Source organism: Nomia melanderi, chromosome 14, assembly GCF_051020985.1.
Source record: "Nomia melanderi isolate GNS246 chromosome 14, iyNomMela1, whole genome shotgun sequence".
Classification (NCBI taxonomy): Eukaryota; Metazoa; Arthropoda; class Insecta; order Hymenoptera; family Halictidae; genus Nomia; species Nomia melanderi.
The window spans coordinates 13,288,479-13,302,977 of NC_135012.1; the positions used below are offsets into that span (position 1 = coordinate 13,288,479).

The 14,499-nt window shown below is 52.6% G+C and overlaps 1 protein-coding gene across 1 annotated transcript in view; it reads left to right on the forward strand.

The window, feature by feature from the left end:
• The first annotated feature begins 3,624 nt into the window (after nucleotides 1–3,624).
• Nucleotides 3,625–14,499, forward strand: part of LOC116428991 (uncharacterized) — a 28,741-nt gene continuing 17,866 nt past the window's right edge. The window contains exon 1 of the mRNA XM_031981317.2: nucleotides 3,625–3,771. Within this exon, the coding sequence (XP_031837177.2) occupies nucleotides 3,755–3,771 (17 nt within the window). The 5' untranslated portion in view covers nucleotides 3,625–3,754. The remainder of the gene's footprint in view (nucleotides 3,772–14,499) is intronic.

Here is a 14,499-nt window from a genome sequence, read left to right on the forward strand (position 1 = left end):
GGCCGGCAGATTAATCCCGGGACGCACCGCGAACGTTTTAACGGAATTAGATTGGTACGTAGCCAATCGTTTTAATGGCTGCACCGATAGGGAATACGCGATGCTCTTTTTTTCTCTCGTGTCACGGCCAGCTCGAGCGACTGACCGCAATTAACCGAACACGAAACGGGGAACCGGAGTTCCGTCGGTTCGTTTCGCGTTTTCGAGTGCGCCGAGAAGTTTCTAGCGTCTCGCACTCGACTAAACGAGTATTTTATCGGTACGGAATCATCGTTTTCTCTTACACGTTCCGCCTGTGACTGGGCATCGGGGCTGAATCGTTTGTTTCTCTCCGCACGCGCGCGTCGCTGATTTATTCCGAGCTTTTCGTAGTTTGAGCATGATGAGTTGGAACCGTGATCGCTGGACGAAGCGATAAACGATAAGAAACGTTCGTCTGCGGCTCGGAAGACGCTCACACGTGTTCCCGGGGAGATTCGCGAGGAAAAGGGACGAAAAAGGGGTCGTGGCGATTGTAAAATACGTCGTACCGTTTTTATGATGTATCAAAGAGCGGGTCGGCCGAGAGGAAACGGGCGGCGGGGGGGACAGAGACGGTTGGACACGAACCACCACCGCGCAGTCGAATGTGCCGCAGATAAAGGGGATAGAATAGAGAGGCGGCGCTTATTTACGATCGAAGGAGAGCGAAGACTGGCTCGAATTCGTGCGCGGCGCGAGAAAAGGGAGCAAAACCGCGTCGCCGGGCCGCGCGATGCATATCTTATGCACGTGCCTCGAGAAAAAGAAACGGGGTGGCCGGTGGCCACCTCCACCCACCTCCAGCTTCGCCCCCGACGCCGCTACCAAATTATTTATTGGCCACGCTGCATCGAGAAATGCTAAATATTTCAAAGGGTCAAATGGCCTCCGCGATTTCTGCCAGTCGAGCGCGTGGGTAGGTAGATTCGGTGATTCACTCTCGCGGGATTTTTGCTTGAAGCGCCGAGGTTCCCTTTTAAACGGGAATGATGGTCGGACCTTGCGTCCGAGAAGGGAACGTCTTTTTTCTCTATCCGAACCTTATACGTTTCGTTGCATCTTTCATTTGTCAAGCACAAGTTCGAGGGAAAAGTGTAGCAAAGTCAGGCGTTTCGTCCAATTTCCACCGGAACGCAACAGTTGCGTAGATAATCGGTTGTCTATTCACCAGCGAAACATTGATCCGTAAGATCGGCCGTTCCATCGGGCCTGACAACTGAGCATTAAAGTCCCTTTCGCCGTTTAACCTGCTCGAAATTGTAGGAAAAACTCAGCTCCGCAAACTCCGCGATCCGTTTAATATGGTACTCGAGCTACTTTAGCCTTTGATGGAGGATCCCGAGCTCTCGCACATCCCACGCCTTCTGCCCCCGTTTCTCGCGTCTCTGGCTTCCCCGTTACGTAAACGCCACGGCGCGCCTTGGCGGGGCAGACGTAAACCGCGGCGCGGAAAGAAGCGGATTTTACGTGCAAAGGGCGACGTGTGCGTTTGCGTAGAGAGACGGAGAGAGAGGGAGGGGGAGAGAGAGACGGGTCGCGTCGTCCCCGTGCGTAATGGTACTTCCTGCTGTCAGTAGATTTTAATTACTCGGCCTGGGCCCGGTGTGTAACGCAGCTGCGCTCGAAAATTATACGAGCGAGTAATAAAAGCTTGGCTCTCTCTCGCGGGGGCTTCGGAAAGTGATTAAGCAATCGGCAGGTTTACTCTCGCGTTTCGCGGAGATGGAGGAAGAGAGAGAGAGGACGCACCGGAGTGCGTAGCGTGCGACTACCAGGAGGGAGGTCCTCTTTGATCAAGCTGGAATTCCTCGGCCGATCACTTTTGTAGGTAATATGCCCTGAAAAAGGAATGACACCCAATGCGCGCTGATTGGATTTGTGATTGGCCGGCTTCGGCTCGGTTCCTCCGCTGAAAAACTATAAAAACCCTCGATTTTTTCGTGGCCCCACCTCTCGCCGACTTTAATTAAACTTCCACCGGCGCGCCGCGGCTCGGCCGCCCTCCCCACCGCTTCGCGCACGCTTTTCAACTTGTAACCCCTGTCTTACAACGTCGCGGAGCAAACGCAACATGAATCTTCGTCCGGCGCTGTCGTTTTAATACCCCGTGCACGTCCCGCGGAGGTCCCTCCGCTTCTTGCGTTCTCGCTGCCGGCTGACAATGAGTCGGAGCTCCGATAAGCGGCGAGGGATGCTCTCGACAACATTGTTACGTGGGAATGATCGAGTAGATTTTCAAGGGAAATTCGGAACGAGCTTTCGCGAACCTGCTGAGCTGTTCTCTATCGTTGACGATCGAATTCTGTACGTTGCAATTATCGTTATTATCACCATTCGTACGATAATAGCAGTGTCCGTTAATCCGTGTTCGTGCCGCGAATAGATTACCTCGAGGCAACGGGGACCAATGAGACGATATTGCGAGACATGGCCCCTGTCTCTTTCCTTAGACTCGCAACGCGTTAACCGGTATTGCGTAAGGAGCCCTGAATGATTGGAATCTGGGTCAGGGCGGATCTGTGAAAAAACAGTAATAGCTCTCGGTTACGTATCGATTCCTTTAACCGCGATCCGAGTCGATCGATAAAGCCGAAACGATTTGCATATTCCGGCACGTCGCCATTATAATGCAAAGAGCCCTGCCACGTAGATACGATCGGATATGATAGAGACATCGTTGAATAGCACGATACGCGTATTATTCATGTTCCGCGAGTCCTGTGGCGTTCTTGACTCCGTTACAGATACCCAGCACACGGATGTACGCACCGAGAATGCACCGTGAACGTGCACTGTGAGAATCTCGGGTTGTTCTTTCTCCTATCGCAAGCTGCATTACAAAGTGCGCGGCGTTTCCCGAAGCGAGTCCCTTCGATTACCTTCGACTGTAGAATTCCTGCGGCAACCGTACACTCTTATGCGAGTTCCGATCGATTAAATATAGCATTCTACGGGAAATTTCATTCTAATCTTAATTGCCGCTGCTACGATTACGTTGCATCGCGAGATTATCGGCTCGAAGTGAAGACCACCAACGAACGAAATCAGCATCCGAGAAATTCACGCTGCAGCCTCTACGAATTATCAATTTCGCCGGTATTCCCCAGTCCCATTTTCTCTGTGCGTCGTTTTCAAATGAACCGCACGCGATACTCGTTTCACGGGCAATGGTACGCCCAATCGGCCCCGGAGAAATTCTATTTTCCACTTATTATCCTTTCATTATCGCGATACCTCCGCCGAGATAATAACGTTACCCGTTTCCGCCCTCGCCGGTCCCGAAGGTCCCACCGCGCGGAATAATCAATGAAAAGCGCGCGCGCGGCCGATGGGGGGGAAGTGTCGTTTCTGAGACGCGCGGCCTACAAGCCACTCGAAAATCTTTTTCAGTGTTGTTACAGCAAACATCTCTCGCGGGGCTCGTATTTGCCGATCTTAATTAGGGATAAAACGGGGGGTAAGGGTTGGAAGCTCGCTGGGGTCGCGAGAGTTGACAAGAATCGGCTTTTCGAACAGCCAGGCTTCGGGCGTCTTCGGTGGTTACCGACGCTCCTCGGTGGCTACTCTTAACTCGTGCTCGTGCTGGCCCGAGTCAGTCGTTGACGCGCGCTCGTTTCGTTTGCATCGGGTATCAAATGGTGCTCGAACCGGGGAACACTTCCAGTTCATCCCTGATGTGAAGAGGCTGTGTGCTTGACCTCCATCTCTCTTCCAAAACAATACAGAGCGCGACATGCGTACTATCACGAGGTAAGAATCGAGATTAACCTGCGTCCCGCGAGCCGCTCCGCTCCGAGTCGAGTCGAGTCGAATCGAATCGAATCGACGGGGAAACCCTTCTTCGGCAACTATTCCCGATGTTCGATTTCCATCGGTGTTCGGCGTTTCCCTCGGCCTTTCCCTCCCGGTTTCCCTCGAATTCCTCGGCCGAAACGCACCGGAACGGCCCAGAATATTCCCTGGAATTTATAAACAGTTATCCCCGAGCCGCATTACGACTCCGAGCCAGTCGTTTCCTGTACATCCTCCAAATTCTCTTCCTCCGGTGTGTCTGCTTCGAGATAAGATATCGAACTCGTTCTTCTCGACGGTTCTCTGCGTGCTGTTTACACCACGAGCCTCGACGCGCCGAGTACCGTGGTCATCGATAACCGGTACTTTCGAATTGCTCGAATACGATCGCGATGCATGTAACAAGCGATTTCGAAGTACGAATGCTTAACGGCATCGATACCTGGAGAGTAACGCGACTCGAGCATCGCGATAGCGAATCATTAATAATCGGTTCCCCGTGCCACGAAGTGACGAACGCTCGAGATTTCCGTGGCAGCGGACACGTTAACTGCGCCTAGACCCGGTTTAATCCTCCGATGACACACCGACGAACGCTCAGCTTGATACTCGGTGCATTCGTCGCGGCGAGAGTCGAGGGAGTTTTATCCTGGCGAGCGGTCCGAGTATCGAAAATCCATAACGGGCCGGCTACATAACAAATCTCCGGGACTCGCTGCGAGCTTCAGCGAAATTTCATACGCCGGTAAATGCTCGATTCGCGGTCCATTCGGTCGCGATATCGACCGTTTCCGTTGGCCCGTTTCACGATACACACTCCCGTTTTTCATTTACTCCCATCCCCCCGGCCGTGCGTCGATTTTTTCTTAATTTGATCATCCTCGTGGGGGGGAAAGCAGAGAAAGCGATCGCGAACGTTTGCCGGGCACGATTGAATTTGTTGCATTCGGCAGTGTATTCTCTGTGCCGGGGCTCCGCGGTCAATATTGACTCTCGTTCGAGCCAAAGCCCATCGCAATAAATTATTGACTTGACGGAACCAGACGAGAGCATGAAAGTCCTGCAGTGATCTGCATTAACCGTACGACCTATCCGCCCCGTATACGACTCCGCTATTTGCCATAAGGCCCTGGAATTATGCGTGCCATAAATCACCTTTATGCCTGGATTATCGTCGCTGGGGGGACGCCGGAGATTCGCAGAGTACATCGATGGTTGCGAATCGACCGGCCCGAAAGGATAACTCCTCCGATCGGCTCGCGTTACGATGCCGCTTCATCTGTGGTCGGGCAGTAATTTAAAGAACTTCATTGGCTATGTACGAAAGCCCCGTACGCTCGCATGTTTCGCGTTTCAACGAGCAAACTAGGCAGGTAGATGCTCGACCGCGCGTTTCATTGAGAAGATTAACCTTCCGCTCTATGATTCGTTCCATAATTGAGCTTGTTAGAATTACTCTGTCATTAATAATTCATCGGGAACGAAAAAGGATTCCACGCTTTACAGAGCAGAACTGTCGAGTAACTGGAATTATTGAAAATACAACGCGCAGATCGGCTTCTCTAAGAAGCCAATCGAAATTTCAATCGATGTAATAAAGTAACGATGTTCGATCCGACGAACAGAAAGATAATATTCAATTTGAGCTGAGAAGGATCGAGTTGCAAGTAGTTTGGTCAACTTCCGTTTTCCGATACGATATTACACGACAAGGGGTTAACGACGGATGATTGAATATCATTTTCGTTGCCCGTCGAGTCCTCCTTCGGCCCGTTTAAAGGGGTTCGAATGAAACTAGTTTACAACTTCATAGCTGTACGCGCATCTACCTCGTTGCACCGGATTATAAGTGGATCGATCAGATTACGGACACCTCGTGTATCGCTCGACGAAAGGCGCGATCCGTGTTCTCGATGATAATTCGCGATTTCCGATCGACGAGCGCGCTGGGATCCCGGGGCTGGCGATCCATGCACGCGCTGACAGGGAGATCAATTTCCGTAAAGTGTATCGTAATTCGACGCCTACCTCGCGGAGACGCGTGTTGCAAGTGCACTGTGCACTTTTCCGTCGGTCCGACGGCACTCGATACACGGGTCCGTGTTCGGTAGGGTCGCCCACGCAGTTGCACACACGCGTACGCGGCACGTACACGTACGTCCTCGGAACAGCACGCTCTCGTGCCCTGCTCATTCTTCTTCTGTGTGTTCGTCAGGCGATTTACGGTAAGGGCACCGTCTGCTTTGTGTGTTAGTCACCGACCACGGGGGGTGCCGGAGAGACTGGCAGGACTCTGTCAGAGGGGAGGCGAAAGCCAGAAAGAGAGAGCAAAAGAGAGCAAGAAAGAGAGAGAGAGAGCGAGAGAGAGAGAGGGAGAAAGGGGCAAGGAAAAAAACGAGAAAAACCCATAGAAAGAAAAGGTGGCAGGCAGACGCACACAGCCGCGCGGCGCGGAGCGCACAGCCCACGATCGAACGAACCCGCGTGTGTGTACTCGTGTTAAACAGGCTCGACGTGTTTACTTTTGCATACACGCCGCCCGCGTGTCAAGAGCATAACCATTCCTGTCGCGGATTATTACACCGTCGATAGAGTCTAGTCGGTCTCTCGCTCGTTTCCTCCCCGTGCCACCCTCTGTCTCTAGTTTGATTTCGCTCGAGGATTTTCTTCATTGATCGTCCGTTACCGCTGGTCCGTTAGCTCAATTGAATTCGAGGATATCGAGTTGGGAACAAGTTTCCTCGGGATTTCGTTCGGGGAAAACAAGAGCGTGCAGGGTATGGAATGTTGAATCCGTTGTAACATTCGATCGTTCGGAACGAATTGGATTGGAAACTGATTTCCAATTAGGCGACAGCGAACTAAGTGCTGGAATGAACGCATACGAAAAGAGAAAACCAGCGGATGACAAGAGTATATAGAACTGCGGAGTGTACTCGTCATTCCAGTTTATCGAGCCAATCGACTTTCAACGCGAGTTAGCCGCGGAAGAGTATCAAGGGTACAATCATTGGAACTGTAAACAAGGATGACCATCGCGAACGATCTAGCAGCGAGATGCTCGCATTGCCACCAACGTCGTCCGTAATTATCGTAACGTTAGGATCGCGCGTGTAATCTAGGCCACCTAATCTTTGAGTCCAGCGGAACATGCTCGACCTCGGGCCTCGCGTCCGCGGCCTCCCAGGATGTCTCTGGGTAACTGTAAAACTAGTAAAACTGGTGGGCAGGAATTGGCGTCGATACGCTAATACGCGCTGACGAGCCGCCCCGCGGCTTTTATTCGGCCTCCGAGATTTATTTGTCCGCCGCGGCCGTCGGGGGGACTCGGTGGAAGGACCTGCTTAAAAATAACACCGTCTCAGAGACGTCTTCGCGTCGCCTCGCGTCGCCTCGCGTCGCCTCGCGTCGCCTCGCGTCGCGTACACATAGGTACGTGTTTGCTCACGGCTGGCTACGACCATTTCCAGGCGGCAGGTCTATTTGTTCAGAGACCCTAGCAGAAGAGGACCGTGAAGGGAGCGTGGGGTGGCAGTTCGATTGGGACACGCGATATATTACGTGCTCGGCACGTACGTGCCGACTGCTTCGCACATAAGTAGACACAGGCATAAATAGCCAGCGCCGATGCGTGCGTGCATCGATGAGAGACGCTGCAACACCGAAGGCGTCGGGGAATCGCATAGGAAAGGGATAGCTGAAGATGATCGGCGCGTGAGCTACGCGAGCACGTTTTAGCGATTTCTGACGCGGGTTCTAATTCTTCTGTTTCTTCCGTCGCGACGCTTCCTGGTTCGGAGCAGTCGAAAGAGCCCCACTCGACCGACTATAAACGGCCTTTAGAGACGAGGCACACACCGATCCTACCCTTTGATTCTCGGAACCTCTCGTGTCCCGTTTGCCAATTCTTTCTCCCCGCGAGGGACGGAGAGAGAGAGAGAGAGAGGGAGAGAGGGAGAGAGAGGTTCTCGTTGAACGCGAACCTATTCTCCGGCTCGATTAGCATGAAGAAACGCGTCCGGTCTTGTTCGTGTGATGCAATTGCGAGCGTTGTTCCCTTTACACCAGCAATGTTTCCTCTTCTCCTGGTGCACGCTTCGAGCTGTCCCGACAGACGCGTCTTCGACAGTTCGAAGAGTCCTCGGCTACTCGATTCCTCGCGCTTTCTTTTTCCTCTTAATCGGACCACCGGTGATCCGACGGCAAAGGCCTTCTCCCCGAACGTACGCTAATATTCTCCGCGCGGAACGACGCGAGTAGCGTGGTCTGCTTCGGCCCGACGGATACGCCGCGATGAGAGAGAACGCACCCGAAGAAATGGTTTTTTCCGCAGTTACGGGTCTATAATCAAGAACTGGTTACCCTGCAACCGCAGAACACACTCCGACGTAAACCGAGGCGCAAAAAAGATGTTTCAATTTATCCTACGATGAAGCGATAATGAGCATACATTATACGGTCGACAGCGGCGAAGTCTGAGCGGATTTTTGCTGGCCACCGCGATTATCCCGAAAAAAATGTTATCCGTCGTCGACGTCCGGCTGCCTACGCGTAGATGGTTCCATGAAAAATTCCTGAGGATGTCCCCTATCCTCTGCGAAGCCGGCCCCTCGAGTGCCATCGAGGACTATGAATAAATCCGTCGAAGCCTTCGCAACCGCGCGCCGTGGATTCTTCGTTGATATTTGTCCACCGGGGGCCGCGCGGTTGACGGTGGAACGAATCCGGGAAATAACTCGGAGCCGCGCGTCTCGGAGCGGAAGCGGATCGAAGCGACAGCTGGGAGCATAAACGTTCGCCGAACGAATCGCAGATCCCCGCCGCAAGTTTTCTTCCAGATGTTCCCGGCGCGTTTCCCGTGGAATCGTGTCGAGCCGTAATTAGTGCCAATTAGTTCGCGGCGAAATAAACCACCGGCCGCGCGCTCGCGCGAGCATTGGGACAGCATGACGATGCAAATAGAGAAAAACCTCGTCCCGGCATGAAGCGAATCGCAAATAACAGGCCACCGCTGCTGGATTCCAGTTGGCTCGGGACAATTAAGAAAGAGACGAACGAACGACCGAGCCGCGCAGTCCACTCTGGGTAAAAGGAATCGTTCCACCGCGCGTCTTTATGATCAATGGGTCCGGGATAATGTTGCAAACAAAATAATTAATCTAACTCCTCGAGAGCCGGGGCACCACGCAAGAAACCCGCGATCGGCGCGCGAGCCGGCCGGCTATTCGGTTTTTGCTTTCTTTCCGATCTAAGCTACCGTTACGCTCGAGCATTTTCTGTGACCGCTAATCAACGGAAAACAGCTATTCCGTCCTTCTGCGTATCACTACCCCGGTAAGAGTTTTCTACTCGCGTATTTGCCGCGCCGGTGACTTTGCTACCCTTAATACACACGTAACTCGGGTTACCGTTTCTTTTTCTGTTCTCTTTTCGAGAGGACAGCGGAGACTGCCGGCGATCGCCGATACTCGGGTACAGTTGATGCTCAGTTCGAAGCAAACATTAAGTTTGATGAAACGTGTGCAAGAAGCGCCTGGTTCGTCCGTGCTTGATAGCGCGGGACACGCAACGAGCCCCGGTGCCCGCCGGCCACAGATACCTCGTTAATCTCGGTAGATTATCATCGAACAATATTTGTCGAGGAAGCGATAAAATTTATTCGACAGGCAAATATTTGCGGAATCGCGAGCTCTCGATTGCGGACGAACGGAAATTGGCCGAGTGATTGGCGTGAAAGGAGGGCTCGAGTGGCAAGAATCCAGTATAAATACATTTATCGACCCATAAATATGTTTCTCCGCGAGTCCCCTGCGGGCACGCTACATACGGGGTCCGCACCAGGCTTTATCAAGTGCAGCACGGTTCCCGTTGCTTCCTTTTTCTCTCTTTTTTCCCTGCTCTTTGCTGCTTTCCTTTCTTTTGCTCGGTCCGCGCGTCTTGTACCGCAATCCCGGCGATCGTGCGCGGATTCGGAAAGTCCACGGTGGTTCTATCCAGGCTATGGTTACGGTACACAGCATCCTTTCGCGAATATAGTGACATAATAGGCAAACGTCCAGGCCGATGCACCGTTATGCAGAATGGTGCTGAGGTCAAAGAGCCGGCCGCGAATGGGAGGGCTGAAGCGGAGGCTGGGACGCTACGTTCGGAGTGCATCGGATATGCTCGTTCGGTCGGGCTGCCTTCTCATTCGGGAATATTCGAGGAGGAGAGATGCTCTCGAATGGATTCGAACCTTCGCAGCGATGCATTTTTCAGCAGGGAATTCGTCTCGGTGCGTCGTGATACGCGTCGACGCTTGTCTACGATTTTTCTCACGAGTCGACCCATCTTTCGCGTTGATAATGTAGAAATCGATAGGAATCAGTATTCGAGCGCAACAATGTTTTCCTGTTTCCAACAGTGGATATCCGATCTCTTCGAGTTTTCGTTTTCCCGAATAATCGACGCGATCCTGTTTACCCAATAACATCTGCCATTTCGAACGCGTAGGCGGGTGAACTCGCCAGACGATTAAACAGAAAATTTATTAATCGAACGACTGAGTGGTTCGATTTCGAATCCAGTTCCCCCCGAGGTTGCCTTATCCAGGCAGCAACGCATCGTGCAAAGCGTTTACACGATGTTCCCATTCGTCATCCCGCTTAAAGGACTCATTGAATCCCGAGGAGCGGCGCGCATCCCCCGATCGAATTTCCAGATCGTGTACGACACGCGAGCCCGATATTTTCGAAATTTCCCTTTCGCGGCTCGAACAACAAACTTGCTACTACACGACACCATTCCCGGGATAATTTATCGGTACACGGGACGGCGCGTCGATTTCCATTCCGCCTGATTACTCCGCGGAGCGCGCCGGCTCTCGGGTTATGCAATTGCGAGCCCGCGTTTGCGTTAAATAATGCGCATTTCTAGTAGTCGGCCGGCCGGCCGGTTGCTCGCGAAACTCGTTTCACCGGCGTTTCAATCTTGGCCATTGACACTGACCTAATAAGGGTTAAATGGATTGTTCCTGAACGTCCATCGGACGCAGCACGCGTCTCCATTCGCCCCGCGCGCACGCATTTAAATCGACTCCCTCCGCGGCGTATACCGGGTCCTCCGTAAATCCTCGGGGACGCTGTCTCGCCGGATTGTTAACGATTTATCGATAAACTGGTGTCGTCGACACGTGCTCGGCCGCTGGCCGTAAAACGCAGGTCTCCGGCTTTATCGGTTCCCTCCTACGCGAACGCGCGTTATCTGCATACCGCGGATACTCGCGATTCGTTAAGTGGCCGCCCAGGCTGTCCCAGATCCGCGGGACATCTTTATAGAGGTATTCGAGATCGTGCGAGTTTATTTGGAAGATTGAATATTCGAGTGAAAGCGAAAGGGAAATATCGTGGAACGAGTTGGACTTACCTTGGAATCTATTCAAATTCCAGATAATCCACATCGAATTAGCAAAATATCTCGTCGCACAGGTTTCCCGTCCTCCCTGACGAGGGAATCACCAGTTGACAGTGATCGTTTCTTCGATGAACATTCTCGCGTCAGTGTATTCCTCGTGCAATTTGAATATTACCGATGCGCCGAGGATATTACTCCGAGTGGATACTTATTTCTCCCCGTATGTGTATTCCCTTCAATTAAGGAGAGGCCTGCAAGTGAAACACCTTGTACAGATTAGTACAGAGATCGACGCGGTGTATGGCGGTCTCGAAACGAGTAAATTACCTTTCTTGTCCGCGGGTATGCCCGACAGTCAGTATCTCTCGGTGCAGCGCGGCCCGGCGCGGCCCGGCGCGGCGGCTCCCCCCTCGCTCGGATGCGGGAATTATAAATTCAAGTCGCGTCGGTAGTTGCCAATCGGCGTCTTCCTTTTCACTTACCGCTATGCGATTACTTTTGCGCATAATCAGTCGGCCGGCATCCTTTTCATTATTCCGCTAGAGCCGTCGTAAAACGCCTAAAAAGGAGTAAACGCGACTCGGTTAACCGCAGTTAACACGCCCAGCCCTGGCGAAATAACATCGTTGCGGGACGAATCGTGGCCACTTTCGCGGACCTCGTAAAATGTAATGTATTGCCCGCAAAGGCTAAATATATCCGAGATTATTAATCCACCGACTCAACGCTCGCTAATCGCCGCTGCTCCTACGCTCCTACGTACCCCGTCGATTTATGATTCTATCGTTACGCGAGTGCGTATTTGCGTTTTCTCGGCTGATCTGGCTGGCTGCGAGTCGAAATAGCCAAATGTTTATTTACTTGTCCGTCTATTCAAGCCCGTGCCGATCTATTTGGACGACACGTGGAAGAAACTGTGTCTACATTCGTGTCAGTTCTGGATACAACATTCGAAAGTCACATCGAATCGGTGGTGAAGAGAAATTAGGAAAAATCGGGACGTTCGACCAGCCTGCTCCATCCACCCTGTGAACTTGTTTTCGAAGTGTTCTTTTTTCCTCTCGGCCTCCCTGCGCCTCGCTCTCCGGGAACCACTCGTAATTGGGACGTTTTGTTCGAGAGGGTAGCAGCGGATCTCCACGAGGGTGAACGAGGGTAGAGATTAGGGGAGTCACGCGCGGGGAGCACTTGAGAAAACAATTGATCCTCGTTTGCGGTCGTCTATATAGGGAACATTTATGCACGACGGTGGCTATCAATCTCCGATAACATCGCGCGTATTTCCCTCGGCAGCCTCTCACCGACGGTAATTCCATTCGGACCGAGGAGAAAAAACGTGTACCGGTCGAAACGGCCGCGGGCCTCGATGGGCCCCGATAACCGTGTCGGTGGATTCCATTAATTAAAAGGCAAACTGGCATGAAATTGGGGATTAGAAAAGGCGAATGGCGATCGGCATCGAATTACCCAGTTTCGAAACGTAACAGCGTTCGTCGATTCGCACGATCGGGCCACGGTCTAACGGTCCCCGGAGCCTCGGCCCCCAGCTGCGGCACCGTTAATTAATCGACGAAAGTGATTAGGTGTCCCGACGCGGCGCGTCGATTGTCTCGCAAACGTAACTCTCGGTTCGCACGTACTTAGGTTGCACGGCTCGCTCGTGAACAGATTAATGGAGCCGATGCCATTAAGGGAGATTGACGAGCGAAGCTTAACGGGAACGGTTTCGCGTGGAAACCGATGCAGGCAAGAAATCGCGAAGGAGCGAGCGAGAAACGGAGCTAGCCGCTGGCATCGCATGCGCTCGACGGGAAAATTAACCAGGCCTGTTTTACGTCGAGCCTACTTCACCGAGTCCCCGCGTGTATCGGGAATAACGATAACGCAATAAAAACCCGCCGATCGTTTCCTTCGACGCGGGCAAACGTGTCGGACGCTTGTTACAATCGCGCTTTCGACGTTGACGCGGTGTTTGCTCGGACCTTCGTTTAATGGCTCCGTCAGTCACGGGATGCACGGAGCGCGTGCACCCGCGAAATGCACCTGTGCAAACAGGTGAAGGTATACACGTACGTGGATTGCTGTCGAACTTGCCCCTGCCGGTATCGCTGCGGACGTGACTTGGGCTCTTCGCGAGACAACTTTTACGTCGAACGATATTGATTCTCGTTGAAAACCTCTAATGCTCCTCCTTCGGTCGTGGGCTGAATATCGTTAGGGGAAAGTCAGGTCTGGGACAAGTGCCGCAAGTTTTCGGATTGCACGGTGTCCGCTTAAATTCCCAGCCCTCGGCTGACTAGAATACCAATAGACTAGTCTAGGGTATCGCTTTACGCTTCTCGATGGAGAATCGCTGAAACTGTGAAAAACACTTTTATCCAATATTTTCAAGGGTCAGTTCTATGCTCCAGAAAATGGTATCTTCCTCCGAATCGTCGATTCCCAGCCCGATCGGAGCAACCACCGGTCGCATCGGTTCATTGTCAAGTTTCACGACGCGCGATCGAATCGACGACCCGTTTACGATCCTCGTAAAACGGGACAGCGGAATTCCGGTGGGAAAATTTTTCAAGCTCGCCCCTCGAGTGGCCGTTCCGTCGGCTTTCGCGTGCGTACAACGCGTATAAACCGGCAGGAAGAAACATAGCGTCGTCTACCGTGATGCCCGAAAATTTGCCGAGAAAAAAGGTGGTCGTTCGCGAGACCACCGTACACATCGGGGCTGCACACGCGTTCAATTATCGGTGATAACGCTTGACCCGCGTCGTTCCCTCCGCCCCCGTTCTTTTCCACCGAATTTCTCGTCGGCGTTTCGCGCACGAAACGTGTAATCAAAGCTCGCTGCCCGAAGAACCGTAATGACAGGGTTAGGCCTAGCGCGCACGGTATTAACGATCTGGGAATGGAGAGCTTTGGGCAGCGCGGCGAAATTTCGCGGCCTTGCAATTACGTTTTCGCGTAGGTATGTATGCACGCGTGCATACCTACATAATATACATATATACACAGACGCTTCCGCCATAAAACCCGGGGACCGGTTGACGTAATTCACGAGCTTTTACCCGGTCGTCTCTCTTATCCAGTAATGGTCCGCCGCCATCAATCTTTATCCCCGTCGACCTTATCTTCTCCTCCGGCCAGCGGCAGGCCTTTAAAGGCTGCCGGAGCAACCCGATACCTCCTCCTCCTCCTCCTCCTCCTCCGTGATTCTTCCTTCTAATACACCCGGAGAGGCTGGATCTGAAATTGAACGACGAGTTGCGTAGAATCCGCTCGCGGGTAGCTAACGGGAAT